Genomic DNA, 25432 nt, shown 5'->3' with positions numbered 1-25432 from the left:
GTTAAAATTAATCTCTCAAAAGCAGTGTGGTATTCAGGATGATTTTTAGGAGCCCGAGTCTTCGTGCTAGCTCACAGAGAAGTCATGGGAAAGCCTTGGATAAAACTCAGATGTATGTTGTTGGACGAGAACGTTCCCTGACTTACTGAGAAAGTTGTGAAGGTTCCCAGGGATGCTCTGAGGACAAGTTAAATAGAATTCTTTTGTGCTGCCTTGAGCTTCAAAAGCACAAACATCGCCCAAAACCCAGTTCTGAATTGACCTCCCACAGATGATTCATACCTTCCATATGGTGTTATCTTCATAATAACCATGTCTCATAAAAAGTTGAAATGCAACCAAATGTACAGTGAGATGCATCCAAGGGTTTTCTAACAAGAGTATTTAAAATTCTGGTTTCCTTCCCTTTAACTGCGAAGTCAGAGAAAGTTCAGTTAATTTTAATACAACTTTGGTTTTCAGTACAGAACTGTACTGTTTTCCTTTCTGTTTTCTCACAGACATCCATTCTTTACTTAATTTTTGTGATATAAGTAATTTTGAAACAATAGCTATAGTCAGTGCTATCTGCTAACTGATTAAAAGAAGAAAAATGAGGCGGGGGAGAGGGATAATTTAAGAATTTGAGATTAACATATACACACTACTATATATAAAATAGTAACCAACAAGGACCTACTATATGGCACAGGGAACTATACTCAGTATCTTATAATGATCTATAAGGGAAAATAATCTGAAAAAGAGTATCTGTGTTTGTGTGTATATATAATTGAATCACTTTGTTGTACACCTGAAACTAATGCAACATTGTAAGTGAAAGTGAAAGTCACTCAGTTGTGTCCAACTCTTTTGGACTCCATGGACTATGTATAGTCCATGAAATTCTCCAGGCCAGAATACTGGAGTGGGTAGCCATTCCCTTCTCCAGGGGATCTTCCCAACCCAGGGATCAAACCCAGGTCTCCTGCATTGATTGCAGGCAGATTCTTTACCAGCTGAGCCACAAGGGAAGCCCCAAAATACTGAAATGGGAAGCCCATCCCTTCTCCAATGGATCTTCTCGACCCAGGAATCAAACCTGGGTCTCTCGCATTGCAGGTAGATTGTTTACCAACTGAGCTGTCAGGGAAGCCCAACATTATAAATCAACTGTATTTCAATAAAAAAGCAAAACTAAACACCTGTCTGTAATTCCATCCCTGAGTGCTCTACTTTTCCACTTGGAATCCATTCAGACTGCAATCAGGCAGTGCCATCCGGCTGGGACTGTGCCTGGCCCTGAGATACTGAGGGTGACGGCTCAGTGCAGGGTGGCTGAGCAGGAGGTGGGGAGCAGGTGCAGGTTAACTCGGGCAGGAAGAGCTCCCCGTGGGAGGCTCGCTCCGCTGTGACTCTCGCCTGACTCTGGTCCTCACGTGCGCTCTGTGTCTCGAGGCCGAGCGGCCGCCCTCGTGTGGCTGCCCACTGAGAAAGTCGGGAAACTCACCCCTGTGGTAGGTCTCTCGTCTAACTGGAAACTGAGTCAGTTCCCGGAGCCCTGAGGAGCCCTCTGGTGGGACGGACCTTCGGGAGGACCCTCAGCGACTCTGATGAAGATGAGTCACTTTCCTGAGCAAGTCCTGGCTGGTTAACACGCGCTCTTGACTAAGGAGCTGCTCTTCCCAGGCACCCAGGTCTTGTGATGTGGGGAACAGACAGGAGAAGCGGCTGTTCTCTCTGCCCATGAGTTTGTGGTTTGGTTTAAATGCAAAATACAGGAATAGGAAATCATTTGAAGGCAAGGTAATAATGTGTGCAGAGAGTATGACAGGAAATGGAGTTGTTGGGAGATGATGTGAGGAACTTGCTGTTAGAAAGAGGAGGGTGAATGCACATTTATTTGGATTAAGGTGTCATGCAGGTCTGTTTCGCCAGGGAACGGGAAATATGAATCTCAAGGAATGTGCGCCAAATAGTTAAGACAACATTTCAAGAAATGTTCATTTTCTATTTATATACTTCTGTAATGTTTGAGTTTTACTTAGTGTATATTTCTGTGATTAGAAAAAAGATTAAAAAGGAAAAACACGTAAGTTTTGACCAAAATGTTGGTATTTTAACTTATGGCTGGTGCTTTCCGCCATCTTTCCGTGCCGCCAGAATGGTGCGCATGAATGTCCTGGCTGATGCTCTCAAGAGTATCAACAACGCCAAAAAGAGAGGCAAACGCCAGGTGCTTATTCGGCCGTGCTCCAAGGTCATCGTCAGGTTTCTAACAGTGATGATGAAGCATGGTTACATTGGCGAATTTGAAATCATTGATGACAGGGCTGGGAAAATTGTTGTGAACCTCACAGGCAGGCTAAATAAATGTGGAGTGATCAGCCCCAGATTTGATGTGCAACTCAAAGATCTAGAAAAATGGCAGAATAACCTGCTCCCATCCCGTCAGTTTGGTTTCACTGTACTGACAACCTCAGCTGGCATCATGGACCATGAAGAAGCAAGATGAAAACATACAGGAGGGAAAATCCTTGGATTCTTTTTCTAGGGATGTAATACGTACAAATAAAATGCCTTAGAGGACCAAAAAAAAAAAAAAAAAAACTTATGGCTGGTGGTCAGGTAATACCCAGGTCCTGATGGTCAGCTCAGGTCTCGTGGTGACTTGCTGGCCTGTGGTTAAGTGTTCCATCTGTTTCAGGCCAAGAGTTGTTTCTCAGGAGAATTGTTGTCTGTGGAGGATGGCAGGGCTCTGCTCCAAACCCGGAGGCCTGCACCGAGATTCTTCCACCAAAGGCTCCAGACAGCATCTCTTTCTGCCACTGATGCTTTGGATACCACTGGATCTGCTGGATCATGTGACCCAAGCCACAGAGCAGGTCACACGGTGGCCTGATCCATGAGGAGCTCTCTCTTCTTCTGGACCCCACTCAAAATCAGCAGCCTTTTGGGTCACTAGGTAAACAGGCCAGATTGTCACACCCAAACTAGGGATGTGTAGCCTCCAAAATCCGAAGGGGCGCAGTGAACTTGACACATAAAATTAACTGTCACTATACATAGAGACTCAGTTTTTATGTAACTCTTGAACTAATTACTTAAAATGCAACATCACTCATGTTTTAAAAATCATAAGTCAGCACTTAGGAAGAAACTTATATTTCGCATCAGACTCTGAATTGAGTTACGATAACGTATTTGCTCAGCTGCACCCCCTCCCATCAACTGCGCACCCTCCTACCAGGTGGTATGTTATGATCCATGTGCTAGATTTCTTTCTCGGGTGGAGAACATGTCAGTATTTAGGTTCTGTAGGACATCGCACTCAGGAGCAGGCGTGCCATGTTGGTTTAGTGCTTGTCCAAGTAGACTTCAGTGTGTCACAGTATGAGAGCTGGAAGGGTCTTTAGCAATGGTCTAGGCCAGCTTCCTTCTCAGACACAGTGAAGCTGCAGGCTGTTAGAGAGCAGACTGCCAGTCGGGTTTCTGTGGTCAGTGAGAAGGGCTTCCTGGTTCCAGCTGGGTCCTGCTCCCCGGAGCTGAGAGGCATGCTGTCGGCTGGGGTCAGCATCAGCCTATCGGGGGGTGAGCTGAGGGTCTGTCTTCAGTAGGTAGCCTGGCCGTGTGCCTGGAGCGGTGCTGTTTCTTGACCGAATGCTCCGTGTTCTGGGCTGAGAGAGGGGGATTTTAAAGAGCAAGATGCTGAGAATCCGGCTGTCTTAGCTGCTCAGAGAGCTGGAGAGGAACATGTTGAAAATTAATCTACTAGCTTAAGTGTATTATAAATCACTAAAGTACACACCTGGTTGACAAAGAGTACTAATAATATGTAATATATAAAACTTTAATTCAAATAGCCAAGTTAACTACTTTAAGAATTGAATTTCCCTTAAGTGAATTTAGTGGCAGTTTATCACTTGGTAGATGCTTAAGAGCTTAAATCAGCCTTTTTCTTTTTTTTTGAGGCCGTAACATCACTGGTACCACGGCCGCATTTAACTTTGATTTGTCATCTCGGAATCGGATGGATGGTAATATGGAGGTCCCCTAGTTGTAGTCCCCCTGCCCCACCCCAGTTAGATGAGTTGCTCCCAGGTACCCTTGGCAGTTGACTGTCCCGCCTCTTGTTTCCAGTGGTCCAGGTTGAAGACAGCCCCTTCCACGGACAGGCAGCACTCCTACTCCTTGTTAGAAAGTTCTCCTTCACAGTACTTCTCATGGACTTCTCATCATTTGTGCTTATGTCTCCTGATTCTACCCCAAGATTGTTTTTCTAGTTTTCTAAATAAAATTTTTTTTTTATTGATCATTATTTTGGGCTGTGCTGGGTCTTTGTTGCCACATGGGATTTCCCTAGTTGTGGCGAGCAGGGCTTACTCTCTAGTTGAGATGGTCAAGCTTCTCATTACAATGGCTTCTCTTGTTGCAGAGCACGGGCTCTAGGGCATGAGGGCCTCAGTAATTGGGGCACACGGGCTTAGTTGCTCTGCAGCATGTGGGATCTTCTCAGCCCAGGGATGGAACCCGTGTCTCCTGCATTGATTGGCAGGAGGATTCTTTACCACTGAGCCACCAGGGAAGCCCTTGTGAACAATTTTTTACAGCTCATTTTGGATGGTCAAAATTTTTAGATTAGATATTTCAGCATTCTAATATTAAAAAATATTGAGTATTCTTCATAAATACAATCATTTTCCTAGCATGAATCAGTGTTCCCCCCAAAATAGGCTCCTAAAATGGTTATGCCTGACTTCACCTTTTAAGTAGGAAGACACACAGAACCAGGGATGAGCGTTCCTGGTTCTGAGCCCTTCTCTGCCTCCTGACAGTTGGGTGCTGTGGGCAAGGGAACCTCCCTGAACCTGAGTTTCCTTTTCTATGAAGTGAAGATGAGAATGCCTGCTCCAGGTACCAGGCTGTTTTGAGAATCAGATGCTTTTGTAGTCTATGTTCTTACAGATATTGGAGGTTAACTCCCTTGTTTTAGAATGGAACATTTTGAATCATCAGTTCAGTCACTCAGTTGTGTTTGACTTTTTGTGACCCCATGGACAGCAGCACGCCAGGCTTCCCTGTCCATCACCAACTCCCAGAGCTTGCTCAATCTCATGTCCATTGAGTCGGTGATGCCGTCCAACCATCTCATCCTCTGTCATCCCCTCCTCATCCTGCCTTCAATCTTTCCCAGCATCAGGGTCTTACTTTTTCTAATGAGCCAGTTCTTTGCATCAGGTGGGCAAAGTATTGGAGCTTCAGCATCAGTCCTTCCAATGAATATTCAGGACTGATTTCCTTAAGGGTTGACTGGCTTGATCTCCTTGCTGTCCAAGGGACTCTCAAGAGTCTTCTCCAGCATCACAATTCAAAAGCATCAGTTTTTCTACCAGCACCATTTGAAGGGTATCTGTCTCAAAAGATGAACATCCTTGAGGTGGATTAGCTGGTACTAGGGCTTTGGTCTGTCTAAAAATAGTGCCAGGAATAGGAGGTGAAGTGACTTATTGAGGGCATTACAGTACAGCCCAAAGAGGCCTTCCACAGACTTGCATTGCACTTTTACTGTGAATTTCTCTGCCTTTAATATTCCTCTTTAAGTATTTATTGATAAGAATAACTATAAAATGGTAGAAATCTTAGTTTGGAGAGGGTGACAGGCTGGCATTTTAGGGGAATAATCAAAGACCTAAGTCAAAACTTGACTTACATTCTGTCTGTTCAGTAGAATGCACGCTTCATCTAACATCCTTAATGCTGGAGTTCTTAAAGCAAACAGAAGCCCCATCTTCCTCTAAGAGGGAAGGAAGGCTCTGCCTTGTAACGCCTGGGCAGCTGCTCAGCGCCCTGCCGTGTGATCTGGGCAACTGAGAACCCAGCTGGCCTCGCTCGCTCGGCAATTCCTCAGCACTCTGGTATGTCCTGACTCTGCCAGGCAGACTGGAGGGATTGGGAGAACAGGAAATAAGCTGCCGGGAGATAAGACGGGCGGCTCGGCATCGCAGACAAGAGAGGAAATGAGAAAACTAACCCAGGGAAACAACACTGCCTTTGAAAACTTTATTTTTAAACCAGGAATCACTGGGAAGATTTCTTTTAATTTAGGGGAGCAACCCACCTATATTCCATTACACCAGTTACACTCCCAGCAAAGAAGTGTGTGGATGGGGGCTGCATTCTGTTAACTGCTGAGTCTCAACTCATCTGGAATTATGAAAAGATGAAGTCGAGTCTGTGAACTTTTTGTTTATCCAACAACCGCTAGTGTTTACCACAGGACCAAGACATTTTAATGTTAGAAATAAGTGTGAAATGTTTTGTTTTTACCTCTGCTCTTTTGTGTCCATGTCATGCTGTGACCACACAGGCTGTTTTCAAGGAGAGGTTTTACTGATGATGATAACTAAATATGCAACCATATGTGGCAATGCATGTTAAAGGAAAAAGGCAAAAGTATAGAAAATGTGACTTGCCTCTGTTTTCTGAATAATGATGCCTTGTAAGGAAGACTATAGTAGATGAATGTTTACCGTATTTAACCTAAAATAGTTTAAAAGCAATCACATTCTTATTTGTCATACTCTGTCCTCCTATCACTGTTCTGAAATGCATGAGTGACTGTGGGCTTGGATGGTGAACGTGTCTTTGGGGACCAGATTGTGGCATGCTGTGGTGTGTACTGCTTAGGCCAGGCACCACTGGGTCTGAAAGAAGTTTTATGAAGTTGGCTGCTTGGAAATTCTAAATTTTGTGACACATTTGGTCCGTTTAAAGACACTTAAGGATTAGATCAGTAATTTAAATATAGAATTTTAAAAAATTAGAACAAGTTAAAAGTGGAAGTCTTAGTCTCTCAGTCATGTCTGGCTCTTTGCGGCCCAGTGGACTGTATAGCCCACCAGGCTTCTCTGTCCATGGAATTTCCCAGGCAAGAGTACTGGAACAAGTTGCCATTTCCTTCTCCTGGGGTTCTTCCCGACCCAGGGATCGAATTGCAGGCAGATCCTTTACTGCTGAACCACCAGGGAAGCCTGTTTAGAAACTAGACTTTAAGATAACACTTCTGGATTTGTTGCTCCGCGCTGTACACCTCCTGTCTGTTCTATGTTCCCAGCTCTGCATATGGAGCAGGATATGATGTCTCTTCAGTGAACTGAACTCCACACGGACCAGGATTTCTTTTTTTTTTTCTTTTTTTTGGACCAGGATTTCTAAACTTCTACCCTCGCAACCTAACAGTTGGTAATAGGCAGGCAGTCAGTATTATTGGCTGTTGTTAAAATGCTTTTGGGAATTGAAAATAACCTACTTGCAATAGTTTTCAGCCACTGTTCAAAGCTATACCTGAATGAGACTCATAACTTACACGGGGCATTCCTGCACGTCAGTGTTCAGAAGCGAGGGTGTCTCTACCCATCCCTCAGGTGGCCGGGGCTCTGGGGTGGAGGGAGCCTGGACCTCGTGGGCACAGGAGGTGGGGGGGTGTGGTGAGGACAGCACCTGCAGAGCTGCGACCAGAGCGAGGCAGGCAGTCCCGGCGGAGGGACAAAGTCAGATGGGCCAGCGGCAGGCAGTGGGCAGTGCCTCTGTCCATGGAGAGCTTGCATCCGTTTGGCATGGGGGCCACTGACTAGGTTAGATTGGTTGATGATGGCCAGGTCTCAGAAGATTGCAGCCTTTCAGCTCTTTATGCAGACTTTTAAAAAAGAGCTGAATGAATGAAATCTCAGTCACCAGCATGGATGGGTCAGGCCACATCCGGGAACCTGCCCCGCAGTGACCCCAGGTGCTGGTTTTGTGTCTCTTGCGACCACTTCATAGCCCCATGTCCTTGCAGGTTTTACTGGGTTCTGTGAGGGCCAATGCCACCAACCACCTAGCAGGGTCCACCTTTAGCTGAGGGAGTGATAGTTGAGAAAGATGAAAATGATTTGTCCAGATTCAGAATTTATCAAATTTAAAAATTTAGTTCTTACACGCATCAGTTTTGAAGTTAATTATTTCTTCATCTTTCCTCTGTGATAAATCACAAGCAACTTATTTCTACTGTGTATTTTTTTTCCCAAACTGGCATGTTTAGATGCTGAACTATTTGGAAATAAGGTAGTCTTGGAAAAGACATAGTTTCACTTTGGGGAAGAAAATGAGATTAAATAGGCCCCACCCTTTCTTTTTTCTGTGCTAAATAAAGAGCCCCCGATTCAGGTACACAATGAATTTTGAGAAAATTGTTTTCCCACCACATGGGACCGTCAGGGGAGTGATCCTGGCGCTGCAGGAGGCAGGGCGGGTACTGGCAGGCTCTGGCTTGCTCTCTGTCTTCATGGCAGTGGCCATTTTCATGCTGGAGTTTACTATGGTTTGCTCAGTTGCCCGCTGTTTGTCAGGAAGCCTTGACACGTGGGCCAGTCCCTGAGACAGCCATTGTCCGCTCTGTGATCTGTCCCCCCAGCCCCTAACCCCTTCCTCCCATCCTCCTTGAGTCCTTTCTTTGACTGCACTTTCTCTTTAGTTCTGGGTCTGATAACTTCGTGGACGGCTTCCTTGCCCACGGGCTCCTTCCCTTCAGTAAATGTCTTCCTGGTCGTCTCCCAGGTCGTGCTGGTGAGGTGGAACGAGCCGTACCAGAAGCTGGCCACGTGCGACGCAGACGGCGGAATATTCGTGTGGATCCAGTATGAGGGCCGGTGGTCTGTGGAGCTGGTCAACGACCGAGGGGCCCAGGTGAGCGGCAGGAGGCGCCTCGGGGGCTGGGTGGAGGCGAGCGAAGCCAGGGCCTGCTGCTCGAGCTTCCGCGCCTCCGTCCAGCATGCGGCTGTTGTGAGAATCCCCAGGTTCCGAGCTTCAGTTGAATCTGTGAAGTCGTTTTGCGCCATCAGTGTGGTGCTTCGTGTTGACTCGGACCCTTTGCACTGCTCCTGGCGCGGCGCGCCTCTGCGCCCTTGCGAAGGTGTTTGCCCACGTTGTCGTCTTCCGCGCGCTCTGGGGGGGAGCTCCGCGTGCAGTTCTCAGCACCGGCTCCTCAGGCCGAATTTCAGCGCTCTCTCTGTCGGGGCTCCAGTTAGGGGGGCCACTGTGGTCGGCGCTCAGCCCCTCCTTTCCGGTGCCAGTTTGTCTCCGCTCAGTGGGAAACCGCTGCTCCCGGGACACCCGCCGAGCTGTGCTGCTTTAAACCCCTCGGTGGGTTCCGGTGGCTGATGGTGCCAACCTGGCTGCCTCTCCCCGGGGGCACGGCTGCATGGAGCACCCATCTTGGGTGCATAATGACTCGGGTCCCACCCCAAGGATTTGCCAGGCCCGCGTCCTCACAGGACCTTATTGACGAGGGGTTTCTTAGACTGTTTGACTCTGTAGGGCTAGTCTTCCCCATAACTGCCTTTCTGTACATTTCCAAGGAAACGAATTCTCACAGTCTCTCCTCCCAGCTGTTGCTTAAATAAGCTAGGAGCTCACCAACTTTGAGAGATGCAGACCGGTGAAGTGACATAAAATTGCAGGGAATGAACCTGTTATCAGCAGTTAATGTTAGGCTGAGGAACTTTGTAGATACCACCACAGGAGGCAAACCTACCCCCCAGTAAAAACACAATGTTCTGTTTTTGTGAGTTTATTTATTTGGTAAAGTCAATGTGCTAATTTTGACGGGCTCTAAGAAGGCCTAATCAGTTTCCTATATACCCCTGTGAGAAAAAAAAAAGGAAGAGATGTGCCCGCCCTGTGCCTGCTAACTCACCTGAAGTAGAGCCACAGATGTGGAGATCCCCACGCCCTGAGAAGTCCACGTCACCTGGAAGGCGGCCTTTGTGGGCACAAGTGTGAGCTCTGGAGTCAGCCTCTCAGTCGTGACTCTTTGTAGGAAACACTTCGCTTCTGTGCCTCACTTTCCTCTTCTGTACACTCGGGACTTTAACGGTACCTGCCTCCAGGGATTACTAGAACTGTGCTCAGTCGTTCAGTTGTATCCAACTCTTTGTGAGCCCATGACTATGCCTGCCAGGCTCCTCTGTCCCTGGGATTCTCCAGGCAAGAATATTGGAGTGGGTAGCCTGTCCCTTCTCCAGGGGATCTTCCCGACCCAGGAATTGAACTGGGGTCTCCTGCATTATAGGCAGATTCTTTACCAACTGAGCTCCCAGGGACACCCTACTCGGAGGATTACACAGGATTAAATACAGAAAATGCTATGACACCGTCTGGACGTGGTGGTTGACCCCACGAGTTGTGATGGTGACTCAAGCACTGTGAGGTGCTGGCACCCAAAGACCTCAACCCCAGGGCGCACCTGCTCTTAAACAGTCACCAAGAGGTCATCACCAGAGACCAGCTTCAGCCTTGAAGCAGCAACTCTTCATGGCTCTCTGTCCAGTGCAGGCAGATTTCCCTGAACTTGCCCATAAGGTCCCTAGAGTGCTATTGTTCTCCCATCCACTGAAGTGTGAACTCTTCCCCTAGAAAGGCCCAGTGGTTGGGTGAGGCCTGTCTTCAGACCTTGGTCGACATGAGGTCTTCAAAGCACTACTCGGAGAAAGGCAGCAAGGGGGACCTCAGAGTGTCACTTGGAGCTGGCCTTCCGTCAGTCTCCACAGGAGCCCTGCTGGGAAGGTGTTATTCTGAGTTAACGGAGGAAAGGACTCAGGCCACGGAGGCCGAGTAACTCACCCAGGAAAGCTTTTGAACCCAGGATTGACTCCAAAACCCTGTCTTGTTCCCAGACGATAAACTGTTTTCTCTTTAGCAGAAACACGTGTGCTCATAGTATGTCTATAGAGCTCAGGCTTCACCACTGTCAGCCCCAGGGTGCTGCCAAACTGTGTCCTGGTGACAAGGAGCGAGGCTTCTGCCTTCTCCAGTGGTAGCCGTGTGATCTCTGCCCCTACTTTGTCCCTCAGCTTTTCTTTTCACTGAGAGTTCGATACAGAAAAAGTATTTTAGAAATGAGAGAGGATGACTTCAGAGCTGGAGGTGAATGGGCTTCCATGGACCAGAGAACATCTGGAAGCACCTGGAATCTCAAAAAAGCCTGTGCCCTTCAGGTTGATCCAAAGTATCTTGTGATCTGATCCAGATTTTTATATAGTTTTGCTCTTGGGCCTTCTGATTCTGCAAACCTCGGGACCCACTGAGCAAGTATCATTAAGCGCTTGCATTTTGGGGAGTTTCGGTTGCTTTTAGTTCTGTTGAGGCTACGTCTTGTCTGAGAAGCGTCACACTCCGATGACGATGACTCACTGGTGGAGGGAGCGGAGGGGCTGTGCACTGGCAGCGGTCTCTGGGGGGAGGAGGTGCATCCTTGAAGTCTGCCCAGAGAGCCGTGAGGCTCTGGAGAAGAAATGACAGGTGATCTTTGTTATATAGCGTGCCTTTCATTGTCATGAAGTAGCCAAACATTTGGCAGAAGCCAAGTGAAGCTTTATCACTCCTTTTTTCAGGAAATGATTGTGAGTCCTTTATTTCAGAAATGAATCTGGAGGCGTGCCTGCAGTATGTTATAGTATTAGTCACAGGCTGGCTGTGCCAGGCACAGGTCTCATGCCGACTGAGGAAAGGCTGCCTTGGGCAGGGGCCATCAGTCCGCTCGCTCTCAGTGGGGCAGGAATGCAGCGGCCTCTGCATCAGAAAGACCAGCAAAGAAGGGCTTTCTGCTTGTTACCGTTATCCCCTGGTTTTGTTTTCCCAGTTTTGATATAGTCTTATCACTCTGCTGACCTAATTTAATACTCCCAATTGGTTTCTATAAACATCCTATATTACCAATTTTTTGTGATTGTAAGATTGCTGGTATCTCAGAGAAGCAACTTATCACTGGCTATACGTATAGCCTCTAGTAAGAAGCTGCTCCTCTTGTACAAGGATAAATGAGTTAAACTGCATGTAAATAAGTAGTGTTATCATTGCAAAATGAAAGGACTTCTAAATTTTATTGCAGAATTAATATGTTGTCTGTCAAAGATCTTTTTGGTCCTTAAGAAAAACTAAATAATTTAATTGGTTGGAACATAAGGACCGAGAAACCAAAATTCTGAGTTTTCCTAAGCAAACAGCATTTTTTCAATAACTTCAGATGAGCAGTCAAGATGTCATGTGGCACAGTTCTGCCATGGTCATGATGGAAACATGCTGGTCACTGACAACTTATAACCCCCCTGGGAAAACAGCAAAAAGTTCATGTCCTTTTTTGTCTTTGGTCGTGTCTGACTCTTTACGACCCCATGGACTGTAGCCTACCATGTAGGAACCATGAAGTTTCCTCCATCCATGGGATTTTCCAGGCAAGAGTACTGGAGTGGGGTGCCATTGCCTTCTTCAGGAGATCTTCCCGACCCAGGGATTGAACGTGGGTCTCCCGCATTGTAGGCAGATGCTTTACTGTCTGAGGCACCAGGGAAGTCCTTATTATTATCTGAAATGTGATAAATCCAGTAGTGTTGCAAATTTTAAAGGAGGTGAACATTTCCAGGAATAAGCAACAGTGAAAATCATGGATACAAATTTCATTTTAAGTTAGAAAAGAGCTAAAAGGTAATACAAACTGCTTCCCTCATAGCTCAGATGGTAAAGAATCTGCCTGCAATGCGGGAGACATGGGTTTCATCTCTGGATTGGGAAGATCCCCTGGAGAAGGAAATGGCAACCCACTCCAGTATTCTTATGCCTGGAAAATCCCATGGACAGAGGAGCCTGGTGGGCTACAGTCCATGGGGTCACAAAGAGTCAGACACTACTGAGCGACTAAAACACACGCAAACTGAAAAAGCAAATTCAGGTGATAGAAACAGGATCAAAATACCACTAATTAGAATAAATATAAATGGACTGACTTCACCAATCAAGATGATGCTTGACTGATTGCAGTTTTAAAAACATAGCCATGTGTTATTAAGAGTCATACCTGAAACTTGACATGTACAAGTTTAAAGTAAAAGGGTGAAAAAATATATTGAGCATATATCTAGGAAAAAAAATGCTGGGGTAGCAAATATTACTTTCAGATAAGAGAGACTTGAAGATAGAAAGTAATGTTTAGTTTGTAGAGTGCTACCACATAATGATAAAAGGTATGATTTACTAAGATAATGTTTTAAATATATATGCACTTAATAATAATATCAAAGTATATGAAGGAAATTGATGGAATTGAAAGTAAAGATTGGTAAATTCATTGATATACTGAGAGGTTTCAACAACAAAAGGAATTAGCAAAGATGTAGAAGATCTGAGCAACACAGTTAACGAGCTTGACCTAGTGAACATTTGTAGTTTCTGAATTCACCAATTAGAGAACCAAGGATCATTTGAATGTTTATAAAAACTGATCATGTTCTAAGGCTTCACAGATTTTTTCTGTGACGGGGCAGATAGTACATATTTTAGGCTTTAGGGATCACACTTTAGGATATTATGTAAGTACTGTATAACAAGAAAGGAAACCAGAAAACTTCTTGTTGATAAAATTAAAAGCTTGTTTATGGATGCTAAAGTTTGAATTTTATGTAATTTTGCATATAACAAAATATTCTTCTCTTAATTTTTTTCCTAACCCTCTAAAACTATAGTTTTTGGACTGTTCAAAAATAGGTGACAAGGCAGATTTGGCCCACTGGCTATAGTTTGCCACCCTGGATTTTAGGATCTTAATTAAAATATATATATATATATTTTTTTTTTTCATTGGTAGGTGTCATAAATACAGACCATAATTTCTGAATGGGTTAGAAGTTAATAATAAAAACATAAATTTAAGAAATTGTGGGAATTTCTTGGTTGTTCAGTGGTTAGAACACAATGCTTTCACTGCCTGGGCCCAGGTTCAGTCCCCCAAAATTTGTTCTTTGGAAACGAATCAATGAAACATAAATTGATGGCAAGACTTGAGTAAGAGAAGAAAGATAAAACCTAAAATAATTGTATGAATGAAAAGTTGAACATAACTATAGATAAGGTAGAGGTTACAAGGTAATCAAAGGTAAATAAAAGATGCATAAGTAATTCAGTAATTCAGCTTTTTTTTAAGTTGAAGTATGATAGTATACAACATTATATTGATTTCAGATGTACAACATAATGATTCAGTATTTGTATCTAATGGGAAATGATCACCACAGTAAGTCTAGTTGACATATAAGGAATAGTCTTTTTGACGAATGGTACAGAAAAACTGAATATCTGTACTGAAAATTTAAAAAGTAGAATCTTGATTCTTACCATATACCCTGTGCAGAAATTAACTTCTAAATGAAACATAGACATAAATGTAAAAGCATACACTTTGGAATACCAGACCACTTTACCTGTCTCCTGAGAAACCTGTATGTGGATCAAGAAACAACAATTAGAACCAAACTTCAAACAAATGACTGGTTCAGAATTGGGAAAGGAATACGACAAGGCTGTATATTGTCACCCTTAACTTCTGTGCAGAGTACATCATGCGAAATGCTGGGCTGAATGAATCTCAAGCTGGAATCAAGATTGCCAGGAGAAATATCAGCAGCCTCAGATATGCAAATGATACCACCCTAATGGCAAAGAGTGAAGAGGAACTAAAGAGCATCTTGATGAGGGTGAAAGGAGAGTGAAAAAGCTGGCTTAAAACTCAACTTTCAAAAAAAATCTTGGCATCCAGTCTTATCACTTCATGGCAAATAAAAGGGGAATAAGTGGAAGCAGTGACAGATTTTATTTTCTTGGGCTCCAAAGTCACTGTGAACAGTGACTACAGCCATGAAATTACAAGTCACTTTCTCCTTGGGAGGAAAGCTATGACAAACCTAGACAGCATATTAAAAAGCAGAGACATCAATTTGCTGGCAAAGGTCCATGTAGTCAAAGCTATGGTTTTTCCAGTAGTCATGTATGGACGTGAGAGTCAGACCATAAAGAAGGCTGAGCACTACAGAATTGATGCTTTTGAACTGTAGTGCTGGAGAAGACTCTTTAAGTGTCCCTTGGACAGCAAGGAGATCAAACCAGTCAATCCTAAAGGAAATAAACCCTGAACATTCATTTGAAGGACTGATGCTGAAGCTGAAGCTTCAGTAGTTTGGCCACCTGATGCAAAGAGCTGACTCCTTTGAAAAGATTCTGATGCTGGGAAAGATTGAAGGCAACAGGAGAAGAGGGTGGCAGAGAATGAAATTGTAGATAGCATCACTGACTCAATGGACATGAATTTGAGCAAACTCTGGAAGATGAAGGACAGAGAAGCCTGCCATGCTGCAGTCCTTGAGGTCGCAGAGTCAGACACGACTTACTGACTGAATAACACTTCTGGAAAGCTTGGGTTTGCAGTGTTGGGCTAAGTAAAGGTTTCTTGGATTGGATACAAAAAACCTGAAACATAAGAGAGAAAACTTGACATTGAACTTCATCAAAATTTAAAACTTTCATGTTTTGAAAGAGATTGTTAAGAAAATGAAAAGACGAGGTACAGAATGGGAGAAATTACTTGAAGCACATATTCTGATAGAGGATTGTATCTAGAATTATTACATCGCAATAAGGTAAAAGACCCATGTATGTGTGTGTGAATGTGTGTGTGTGTTTACATACATATATGTATCTATAATGAATAGGTGAACGTGGATGAACATACAAATGTATACCACAAGGAATGTGAGCAGGCAGGTTCCTAAAGACGGTGTGCAAATAATCAGGAAGCACATGAAACCACACTCAGCATGTCAGTCGTTTGGGAATTAAATTAAAATTATAAACAGTGTCCTACCACTGCACGCCTAGAATAGCTAAAATAAAAGACGGGCAACATCAAGTGTTGGTGAGGTGTGGACCTACTCGCACACACTGCTAATGGGAGTGTAAAATGGTTTATCCACTTTGGAAAAGATTTGTAATTTCTTATGCATTTAAACATATACTTACCGTTTGACCCAGCAATTAATTCCGTTCCTAGGTATTTACTCAAGAAAAAATGAGACTGTATGTCTACAAAAAGTCTTGCACATGAATATTCACAGCAGTTTTGTAATAACCGAATGCTGGAAACAACCCAAATGCCCAGCAGTTGGGAGAGATGAATAAGTTGTGGCACATTTATGCAATAGAATATTGCTCATCTACAAAAAGGAATGAACTACTGGCACACACAGAGTTCAGAATACTCTCAAAGTTATTACTCTCAGTAAAACCAGTCATAAACAAACGTGAGCATACTGTATGCTTCTGTTCATGCAAAATTCCTAGAATAAACAGCTAGTGACAAATTAGATCATATGTTGCCTCAGACCAAGGGTGAGGGTAGGGAATTGACTGCCAAAGGGAACTTTATTACATATAAATTATAGCTCACTAAAGTTGGTATTTAAAAGAATAGTAAGTACTATCAACAACTACTTGCCAAGAGTTTTGAAAACTTACATGAACTAGACAAATTCCTGAAAACATTTTATAATAGAATTGACTGAAGAAGAAATAAAAAGCTTGAAAGCTTGACTGGTGCTAACACTTTAAACTGAAGCAATGGTTTAAAATCTTCCCGTAGAAAAGTGCAGAGCCAGATGGTTTCACAGGCATGTTCCACCAGCCTTTGAGGCAACAGGTCAGGCCGGTTTATACAAATTCTTCCCAGCTATGGAAGAAAAGGGACTACCTTCCAACTCATACTGAGAGGTCAGCATAACTCTAATAAATTCAAAGACATTAAAAAAAAAATCGTGAGTTTTACTCACTCCTGTATATAGATGTAGATGTAGAAATTCCAAACACATAAGCAAATCAGCTTCAACTTCAAAGGGCAATACTTCACCTCCAGGTTGGGCTTTTTGTAGCTATGCAAGGATGGCATAAAACTGAGAAGTAATTTACTGCAGTAATAGATTAAAAGAGGAAAAAAAGTGTGGTCATTTGAATAAATGCATTTGATAGAACTCAACACCCAAATACAAGTAATGTTTTCTGGTTAGATTATTTCTCTTTTTTTTTTTCAATTTTTTTATCTTATAATTATTTTAATAAAAGCATGTATTATTTATATAATGGGTGGGGACCCCAAAAATATTTTCAAAGGAGAGAGAAAATCACCTGGATTGCTAAAATAGAAACTGCACTCAAGGTCTATTCCAGGTTTAGAAAACCAATGGAGATTGGCTGACATCCTGAAAGACTGATCTGTTCTTTAATTTTTGGCCAGATAGCTCCAAACTCAGGAAACCTGTAAACTTGCTCACAGATGAGAATGATAACAGCAGTAGCTACTGTTTAGAGGCAGGGCCTTGTGCTTACCTGTTTGTACCTGTCATCTCCAGCACTCCTGTACGGAGTCATTATCCTTGCTTTATAGATGAAACCAAGAGAGCTTACAGATCTGAGTCCAAAGATGCACGTAAGCCCTCCCCCAGTGACAGTAAAATCATCTGAAGGGCAAGTGACACTGAAGGGTCACTAAATCACCATCTTGGTGTAAACAGTAACAAATTATAATAAACTGATTCAGAAACTGCTGAAGAACAGGATCTAACAATATTTACTGTTAAAAGATAGGTGTTCAAAGATGACCTGTCTTCCATCGTTGCCTTTAATAGTTAAATGCTTGCTACTTATAAACTCAGTGACTTTAGTAAATTCTTATTCTACACAGATATAGGTAGGTTTGTGTTATCTGAATGCAAATCTAATTAGGTTTGAAATCCTAAAAGTAGAACATTAAGCTAAACGATAACTTTCCTAACACTTTTTTCAGTTTTTTTTTTCTTTTTCAATGGCACCTCATGGGAGCCTAGTTAATAATGTGCAACCTTAGAATCACCTCTGATCTCCTCTGTTCACTTGTGTGTGTATGTGTGTGTGTGTGTGTGTGTGTGCGTGAGTGAGTGCACGTGTGTGCTGTGCCACACAGCTTGTGGGATCCTACTTTCCTGACTAGGGATTTGGACCCATGCCCCTGGCAGTGAAACCACTGGACCGCCAGGGAATTGCCTATTTTTTTTCAGTGTTGAAAACCTAGATAGATGATGAATATACTTAAGCCGGAGTGAAGCATAAGTGGACACTGGAACATTTCTCTACCTGCTCCCCTCCGCCAGTACAGGTCTGTGAGCCTGTCCTCGCTGAAGAATAGCAATCGCTGTTTCCCCAGAGGCTTTCATAATAACAACACTGGTGCCCGAATTTGTATCTTTAAAGACTCATTTCAGGATTTGGGAGCTTCTGGGACCATAACTTTAACCCAGCCTTCCTTTAAGTCTTCTTACTTTCTAGTATGGAACAGGATACTGCAATAATGGCAATGAACCGCTTCAGCCTTTTCACTTCTGCAGAAGCTAAAACAACTTCCCCAACATATAAAGGAGCTGGAAAGTTAATTTCCTGGGAAAGAAACACACAGCCTGGCCCTGGCATTTTAGTACCGAGGAGAGCTGAAATAAGTCCATTGATCAAAATTCCATGGACAATTGTGTTTCTAAATCTGGTGTGTTTCATCTAAGTGCAAAGGATTGACATCCCCTGTTAATTCTGAGAAGGTGGCCACATCCCTTTGTGAAGGCCCTCCTGAGTTCAGCCCGGTCTCCAACTCTGAGGTGCATGTGCTCTAAGGGCTGCCTGTTCAGCACTGCTTGGCTCAGGCAGATTCCCTTGTGAAGCCTACATCACCAAAGGCGATGGCTGGACATTACTGGGAATATCTTCAGCACCCTCAAATTCCATCGACAGGAGCTTATGGGCTGCTTCAGTCTCCAAACATTATGCTGGCACCAAATAGTACTTTTGAGAGTGAGGAATATTTTCTCAAATTGAAGACTACTCAATTCAATACTAGTTCCCTACTATTACCAGATAATGCAAGGAGAAATGGAGAAACCTGAATCACTCTGAAAGCACAGTTCTTGCCTTTATAGGATCCCAACAGGGTCAGAGAGCTCCACAATTTGACAAGACCACTGCTGCTTATCCTCAGGATGGCTGACAGGGTCTTCTCTTCATAGATTAGAACGTCCAAAGGTAAGGCAGCATCAGCCTCACCAAACAGGTCCTTCAGGGCTGAAATAAGCAGCTGTTTGAATTGTGCAGCATTCAGGGGAGCCCCACAATCTTGGAATTCTAGGCCCACTCTCATGTGGTGGTACTCAAAGGGATTTTTGTAAACACTTCTTTCATATGTGGTTGCTGGGGCTGGCCTCTTTTTCCAGTGCTGATCACATCTACCTTGAGGCAAGACGGTGTTGGGCGGGTGAAGTCGTTTTCAACTTTTTTACTAACTTCAGCCGCTGATTTCGCGTCCGCCTGAGGCCAGCCGCATGCACTCTGCACACGTGGTCGCGCTCAGTCCTCTCAGCCTTCTGAGACCGCGTTGCAGAGAAGTGCAGGATGGTCCACGGCCCGGCCCTCGCCTTAGCCCATGGCCTCAGCGGCAGGAGCGGGAGGTACCCCAGGCCGCTTCTCGCTGCCCGCCGTCCCTCCCTATTTCTCATTTTGATTGTGGGAATTTTAGCAAGACTGAGAAACATGATCAGAAACAGACTTTTGCTATTTTGATCAGTGACCAAGAGACATTGATGGAGAATCTGTTAGCATAAGGGGGAGGCCGTAGATCGAACAGTGTTTAAAAGCAAGGATGCTGGGACACAGCCCTGGGATAGGCTTGGCTCTGCCACTGGCCACTCTGTAAGACCAGGGAGAAGTTACATATGTACTCTCTGGGAGGTATTATCATGGGCCTGATGAATTAACGTGTGTGAAGCCCTTAGCATGCACTGGCGTATGCTTTCCAAACAATGTCATTTATATATTATTGTTAAAATGCATACAACATAGTATAGTGTCTGTTTAAGGCCATCTTGATTTTAGCCAAAGGCTCAGGTAATGACTACAAATAGTCTTTGTTGAAAGTGCCTTCCCTTTCAGATTACAGGCTGACTTCTTTTGTCTGTGTGTCCCAAAGGTGAGCGATTTCACGTGGAGCCACGATGGGACACAAGCACTTATTTCATATCGAGATGGGTTTGTCCTGGTTGGTTCTGTCAGTGGACAAAGACACTGGTCATCTGAGATCAACTTGGAAAGTCAAATCACCTGTGGCATATGGACACCTGATGACCAGCAGGTAACACCTCTTGTACGTGATGTGTCATGTTCAAACCGCGTGAGCTGAGGGGGAAAGGCGTTAAGTTCTAACACAGGGAGGAGGTGGGGAGGAGCCAACTCAAAAGGCTCGCAGAGTCACGAAGGAGGAGAGCACAGAGCTTGTCCCAGGTAACAACTGACAGAAAAACTTTGTGTGAACCGTAAGTTGAGGAAATAATATTCCCCATCAGTATTGTAAATAGAGTTAATAATTTAATTGTGGAAAATACTCATACAAATTTAAAATCTACAGGAAGAGCCAATTAATAAATGGATAATGGACATAAGTTATTCACAAAAGAGGTTCAGCTTGTCAGTAATCTTAGTGGGAAAGTATGTATTCTGGGGGAAAAAAGCAAAATTTATACAGTGAAGGTATATTTTCACTTATTAATAGAAAAAGTGATACAGATGATTTTATTGATCATTCATAAGAGTTTAATCAAATAATTATTCTCATTCATTGCTGGTAATAATATACATTAGATATTTCAGGAAGCAAAAATTTAGTACAATTTTTAAGCAAGTCTTAAAAATTATCATCTATTCTGATCTACTAATATGCTTTAGGAATTTATCTAAAAGAAACCAAATGGAAAGAAAATAAAAGTTGTAGTCATTAAAGCATTTATGATTGTAAAAGTTTGGCAACAGTCTACTAGTATAAAAATGGTTAAGTAAGCTGTGGTATAACCACTTAAAGGATCATATTGGAGTTCAGTAAGTTAGAGATTGTGGTTATAAAGATGGTGTATAATCTGAAAGGGCTCTTGTGATACAGTGTTAAGAAAAGAGCCAGGATACGAAATGGTATGTGTGGTATGAGTACCACATCCTAAAACAACCAAAGGAAACTACCCATCTTGTAAAAAGAACTGGAAGGAAATTAATCAAAATGTTACAAAGAGGTGGTTACTTTATGCTGATAAGCCTCTGGGTCATTTTTAAAACCTGATTTCAAATTTTCCCTTAATGTGCCTATTTTATCTTCATGATAAAGCAATATATAATAACCTAATAAAATTATATATTTATTTTTTTAAATAAAACCTTTATAAATATAAGACTTGTGTTTTCCAAGTACAACAGAATCCATTAAATACCAGGACATTTCACACTCAAGATTTCAGTTTAATTTTGGTAAAATTGAACAGTATAATATGAAACCATAAGTTTGGAGGGGACTTTTTTTTTTTAATGAATTGCTTGCCTGTAGTCACCGTGTATTTCATATTTACATTTTTTTCAAGTAAAAATGTTCAATATTTTTTCCTCTTCTCAAAATTTGTGGTTTGAGAATTACAAAAGATAGTCTCTTCTGAATTTCTGAGTCTCTTCCCTCACCCTCCCCTAGAGACATCTAATTACCCAGTAGCATATGTGTGTTTCTGTGCGAAGCACTTGGGCTTATTTATTGCATGGGTTTATCTCTGTAGGCTTCTCCTGTCCCTGCCGTCCGCTCCGAGGCTGCTCCTGCGGCCCAGTGAGTGACCGCGCGCAGGTGCTTCTCTCCCGGCTCCAGCTCCCTCCTCTGTGAGAGGGGTGCGAATTATCTCCTGCCTCATTCCCAGGGTCTCTGTAATGACCAGATAAGGGAACACATGTGCAGGCCCTTCAGAATATGTCAGAGGAAGTCTCAACTTGCCATGCTCCTCTCACCTAGAGTGATGGAATCATGAGGCTCCTGTCTCAGTCCCCCGTGAGCTGTGCCAACCACATGAGTCCAGCAGACTGCACACCTGGAGTGTGACAGGCACGGGGCCCGGAGATACGGGGGACATGGTGGGTGAGATGCCCGCTTGACTTTGAGGGCCTTTGATGGGCTGCAGCTTCGAAGCCCAATTGAGGTCGTGGACTTGGTTCCCTAGGCGGGTCGGTAGGACTTCAGGGCAACTTTGCAGGTGGTTGGGCACCTGGCCCACACCTCAGTCTAGATGACTGTGTTTGTGGGTCTGTATTTAGAGCTAATGGAGGAAGTTTCATTTGAGCAAAGTGCTCCTTTGCCTTTCAAAAAATATTGCCAACCTTGGAGGAATTCAACACAGAGGAGAGATGAATGGATGCTCTGTGGGTCATGTTTGAATTGAAACATTCCTCCCTCTGTCTCTGTCATTCTTTCATATCTCTTGCTTGGTTTCATACTTGGAAAAAGAGTATGAAGCCAGTGTAGTGTTTGTAATGTAGCTAATAACCTTCTGTCTTTGATGTAAACAGCCTCCAGGATGCCCCCCCCACCACATCTTTCTTTTTTGATTTATGTTTTTGTTGCAGTATAATTGCTTTGCAGTGTTGTGTTGGTTTCCGCTGTACAACAGCGTAAATCAGCCACAAGTATACGTGTACCCCCTCCCTGTTGAGCCTCTCTCCCCCACCCCCACCCCCCTCTCTGTGTCCTCACAGAGCACCAGGCTGAGCCCCCACGCTGCACAACAGCTCCCCACTGGCTGTCTGGTTTACACACGGTCGTGTATATATGTCATTGTTACTCCATCATCTGGTTACACACGGTCGTGTATATATGTCATTTTACTCCATCATCTTGAGACAGTTCTGATTGTGATGGGACTCTAGGCTGCTTCCTCTTAACTCTTTAAAATACAAGCAGCACTGTTTTACAAACAAGTGATTTTGAGATCTAGCTATTTTCCTATTTTTCATCTATATATATATTTTTTTTCAGTTTTGGGGGGGTGGTCTGGGTGGGTGGACACTGTGGCTCTTCAGACATAAACATTTATAGATATGCAGCCAACTTGCATTGAGCCTTGGCTGAGTGTCCGTTCCCTGTCAGAGCCTTTCAGCTGGCTCTGGAGAACTTGAGGTGTGTCTCCATTAAGAAAGGTAGGCATGCTGGCAGCCGATCCAGTTTGTGTCTCAGGGTGAACGCCACTCTCCTCAGAGGACACCGAAGGTCTGTGCCCACAAGAGCAGGATGGAGGAAAGAGCCTTAGACTTGGAGCTGACAAATTTAGGTTAAATGAAGAAAGAATTTTGTGGTCAGAGTTCTGAGCAGAAAAGCACCAGAAGAAAACTCGCCCTAGTTTCCGCCCTTCCTGGGAGAACTCCAAGAAAGCGGCTTGCAGAACCAGCCCTCTGGGGCAGGGACCAGGGTTCTGCAGAGGACTTCTCAGACTGGTGGCTTGTCCCATTCTTGTCCCAGTTGCCCATTCTCTGTCACAGCTCCCTCGAGAGGCATGTGATGGTCTGGGTGCACCAACTGTGTTTGGATTCTTTTAAGGGACCTCAGTTGTCAAACCATATGCTGGTGAGGCGAGTTAGCAGTTTCCACAGTCAGTGCAGCCCCTGATCAAACAGGGCTTGTTCCGTCCTGGCGTTTACGGTTTCCCTCCCCCAGCCAGTTGCCCTTCCCACTGGACCCAGTCCTGGCCTGCTGGCCTATCCTGCCAGCTCCCCCCCGATTTCTTCTCAGGCTGCGCAGCCCCCAGGCACTGGGGTCTTGGAGCATCTTCTCCCAGGGCTCCTCCCTTGGCTGAAGGCCGTCTCCAGCAGCTGCCCTGGGCTCCTGCACTCCTCTGCTCTTGCTGGGCTTCCAGCCTCAGCCTTCCCCCCTTTTCTCCTGTCCTCGGGGTGATTTCTGCTGCTGCCTCATGTACATCTCCAGCTCCCCAGCTTTGTGCTGTGCTTCCGTCTCCCTCTCGTCCTTCACACGGAGCCCAGGCTTCCCACAGGCCAACCCCCCACCCCACCCCACCCCCAGCCGCCAGAATCCCACATGGTCCGTGCTCCCTGTCAGTCTCCACGACCGCTCGGCACCTCTGTTGCTGATCATCTCCACATCAGGCAGGACTTGTGCTTAACTCTCCTTCTTCCTTTGTCTGCACCCTCTACTTAGTCACTTAGCCCTATTGAGTCCACCTCCTGAATACTTTATTGACAGAAACTATTCACTTGTATTGAAAAGTTACAGGTGATTATTCTCAGGCTGACATCAGGGAAGATAGTTAAGGCTCCACGTACCTAAATTCTGGAGTAGGGCTGGTGGATTTGAGGGCTCCTAAGTTCTTCCCAATTCTCCTTGTCTACGACTTTGTCCCCGGACTGGTGTCTTCTGTTGTGTCCAGTGTCTGCTTCTGCCAGCCGGGCTGCCTTTTTCTTGGTTCATGTCCTGTGAGGGAATGAGTCGCTCTTCAGTTCTTTGAGTTACTCGAAGGTTCCCGCTGGCCACAGCAGTGGCTTGGGCACCGTGTGTGTGCCTCACGGAGTTGGGTGTGGCCGCCTTCCTGGGGCAGGGGGTGGCGTGGGGCTCCGGGAGGAGGGGGTGGAGAACACCCTGCGGAGCCCGGGGCCGCCCCACTTCTGTTAGTGTCGAGGTGATGTCAGGGTGTGACCCTGGTCCTTCTCTGCATGCTCTGGCTCCTCTCTAGCTTCCTTTCCTGTTTGTTTTTTACTAACTTTTATTAAAGAACTGTAGTGTTTAAATGTCAAATAGTACTACTAGGTTTATAATGAATATTTCTTAAAAACACAAAGCGCAAGCTACCATTCAGTCCCTGGTGCCTTCCCTCCCGCCCCCAGGTTCCCACTCCCTAGGCCACCTCGTTCGCTCGTTTCCCTCCAGACTTCTGAGTGCTTTTCGGACTTGGGTGTTCTCCAGTGGCTTCCTGCCTGGGAGATGAGGACTCGGCTCTGTCTCCCTGTCCCATGGCCGCCCGCTGTGCTCCGTCTTCCTGCTGAGGGCACACGTGACTCACTCCCAGAGCCAGGGCAGCGCTGCCCTCCTCATGCAGTCGTTTGCTTTTTCCAGAATTAGTACAGTTGCCTGACTTATTTGCTTGGTTGTCAGTGTACCAATCATGAATTAATCCTTCCGCTCTCCAAACACTTGAAAAGCTCCTCTGAAGCGTTTCACTACCCCAAGTGGTGCCTCTGACTCACTTGTTTCCTGGGCCCTCAGCCTGAACCGGTTGCTCTCGCCTGCGGCACACCTGGAGCCTGAGCCCGCTTCCTCACCTCCTCCTGTTTATCTGGGACTGGCACTCGTGTTTGTGTGGTTTGTCCCTTCATTTTGGTGGAACACGTCTGTAGAGGGTTGTGAATTTCAAGATGTGCTTTGTCTCTGTCACCTGTTTGGCTGGAACATAGTGATCACTTTCCAACTCATCCTTTGCCTCCAGGGACTTGTCATAGCTCTGTGATATTTTCTTTTCGGTTTCAGAAAATCTTATTATTCAGATGTCCCTTTAGATTGATGATTTGATTTTAATTCTCTTCTCTCCCAGTTTCTTTTCTTTGCTTAATGTAATTTTCTAGGTGATGTGCTGAGCTATACCCTCCCAAGTTTTCTTTGACTTCAAAAAAATTAATGCTATCACATTTTTAACTTTTTGGAGCTCTATTTTTGTTTTCTGATTAGATT

At 44.5% G+C, this 25432-nt stretch overlaps 2 protein-coding genes and 2 pseudogenes across 7 annotated transcripts in view; 2 read left to right on the top strand and 2 right to left on the bottom strand.

The window, feature by feature from the left end:
• TULP4 (TUB like protein 4) overlaps positions 1–25432 on the top strand; it is a 189537-nt gene that overhangs the window by 114060 nt on the left and 50045 nt on the right. For 4 of the 6 annotated variants that reach the window (XM_070461439.1, XM_070461438.1, XM_070461442.1 and 1 more), the window contains exons 3-4: positions 8575–8703; positions 19874–20047. In XM_070461439.1, the coding sequence (XP_070317540.1) occupies positions 8575–8703; positions 19874–20047 (303 nt within the window). The remainder of the gene's footprint in view (positions 1–8574; positions 8704–19873; positions 20048–25432) is intronic. The other 2 variants (XM_070461443.1, XM_070461441.1) reach the window with 1 other exon arrangement.
• Positions 2103–2614, top strand: LOC110134696 (small ribosomal subunit protein uS8-like). The gene has a single exon (XM_070461711.1). It carries the CDS (start codon positions 2144–2146, stop codon positions 2492–2494), a length of 351 nt encoding a protein of 116 aa, XP_070317812.1. The 5' UTR covers positions 2103–2143; the 3' UTR covers positions 2495–2614.
• Positions 18125–18629, bottom strand: LOC110134703 (hydroxyacyl-thioester dehydratase type 2, mitochondrial-like; annotated as a pseudogene).
• On the bottom strand, positions 18614–19403 carry LOC110134702 (ribonuclease P protein subunit p14 pseudogene; annotated as a pseudogene).

This window comes from Odocoileus virginianus, chromosome 34, assembly GCF_023699985.2.
Source record: "Odocoileus virginianus isolate 20LAN1187 ecotype Illinois chromosome 34, Ovbor_1.2, whole genome shotgun sequence".
NCBI lineage: Eukaryota > Metazoa > Chordata > Mammalia > Artiodactyla > Cervidae > Odocoileus > Odocoileus virginianus.
This window is presented reverse-complemented; position numbering and strand designations above follow the sequence as displayed.

What these genes read in the sequence shown, in the direction of transcription:
- LOC110134696 (XM_070461711.1), top strand. Translation starts at nt 2,144, where the DNA reads ATGGTGCGCATGAATGTCCTGGCTGATGCTCTCAAGAGTATCAACAAC.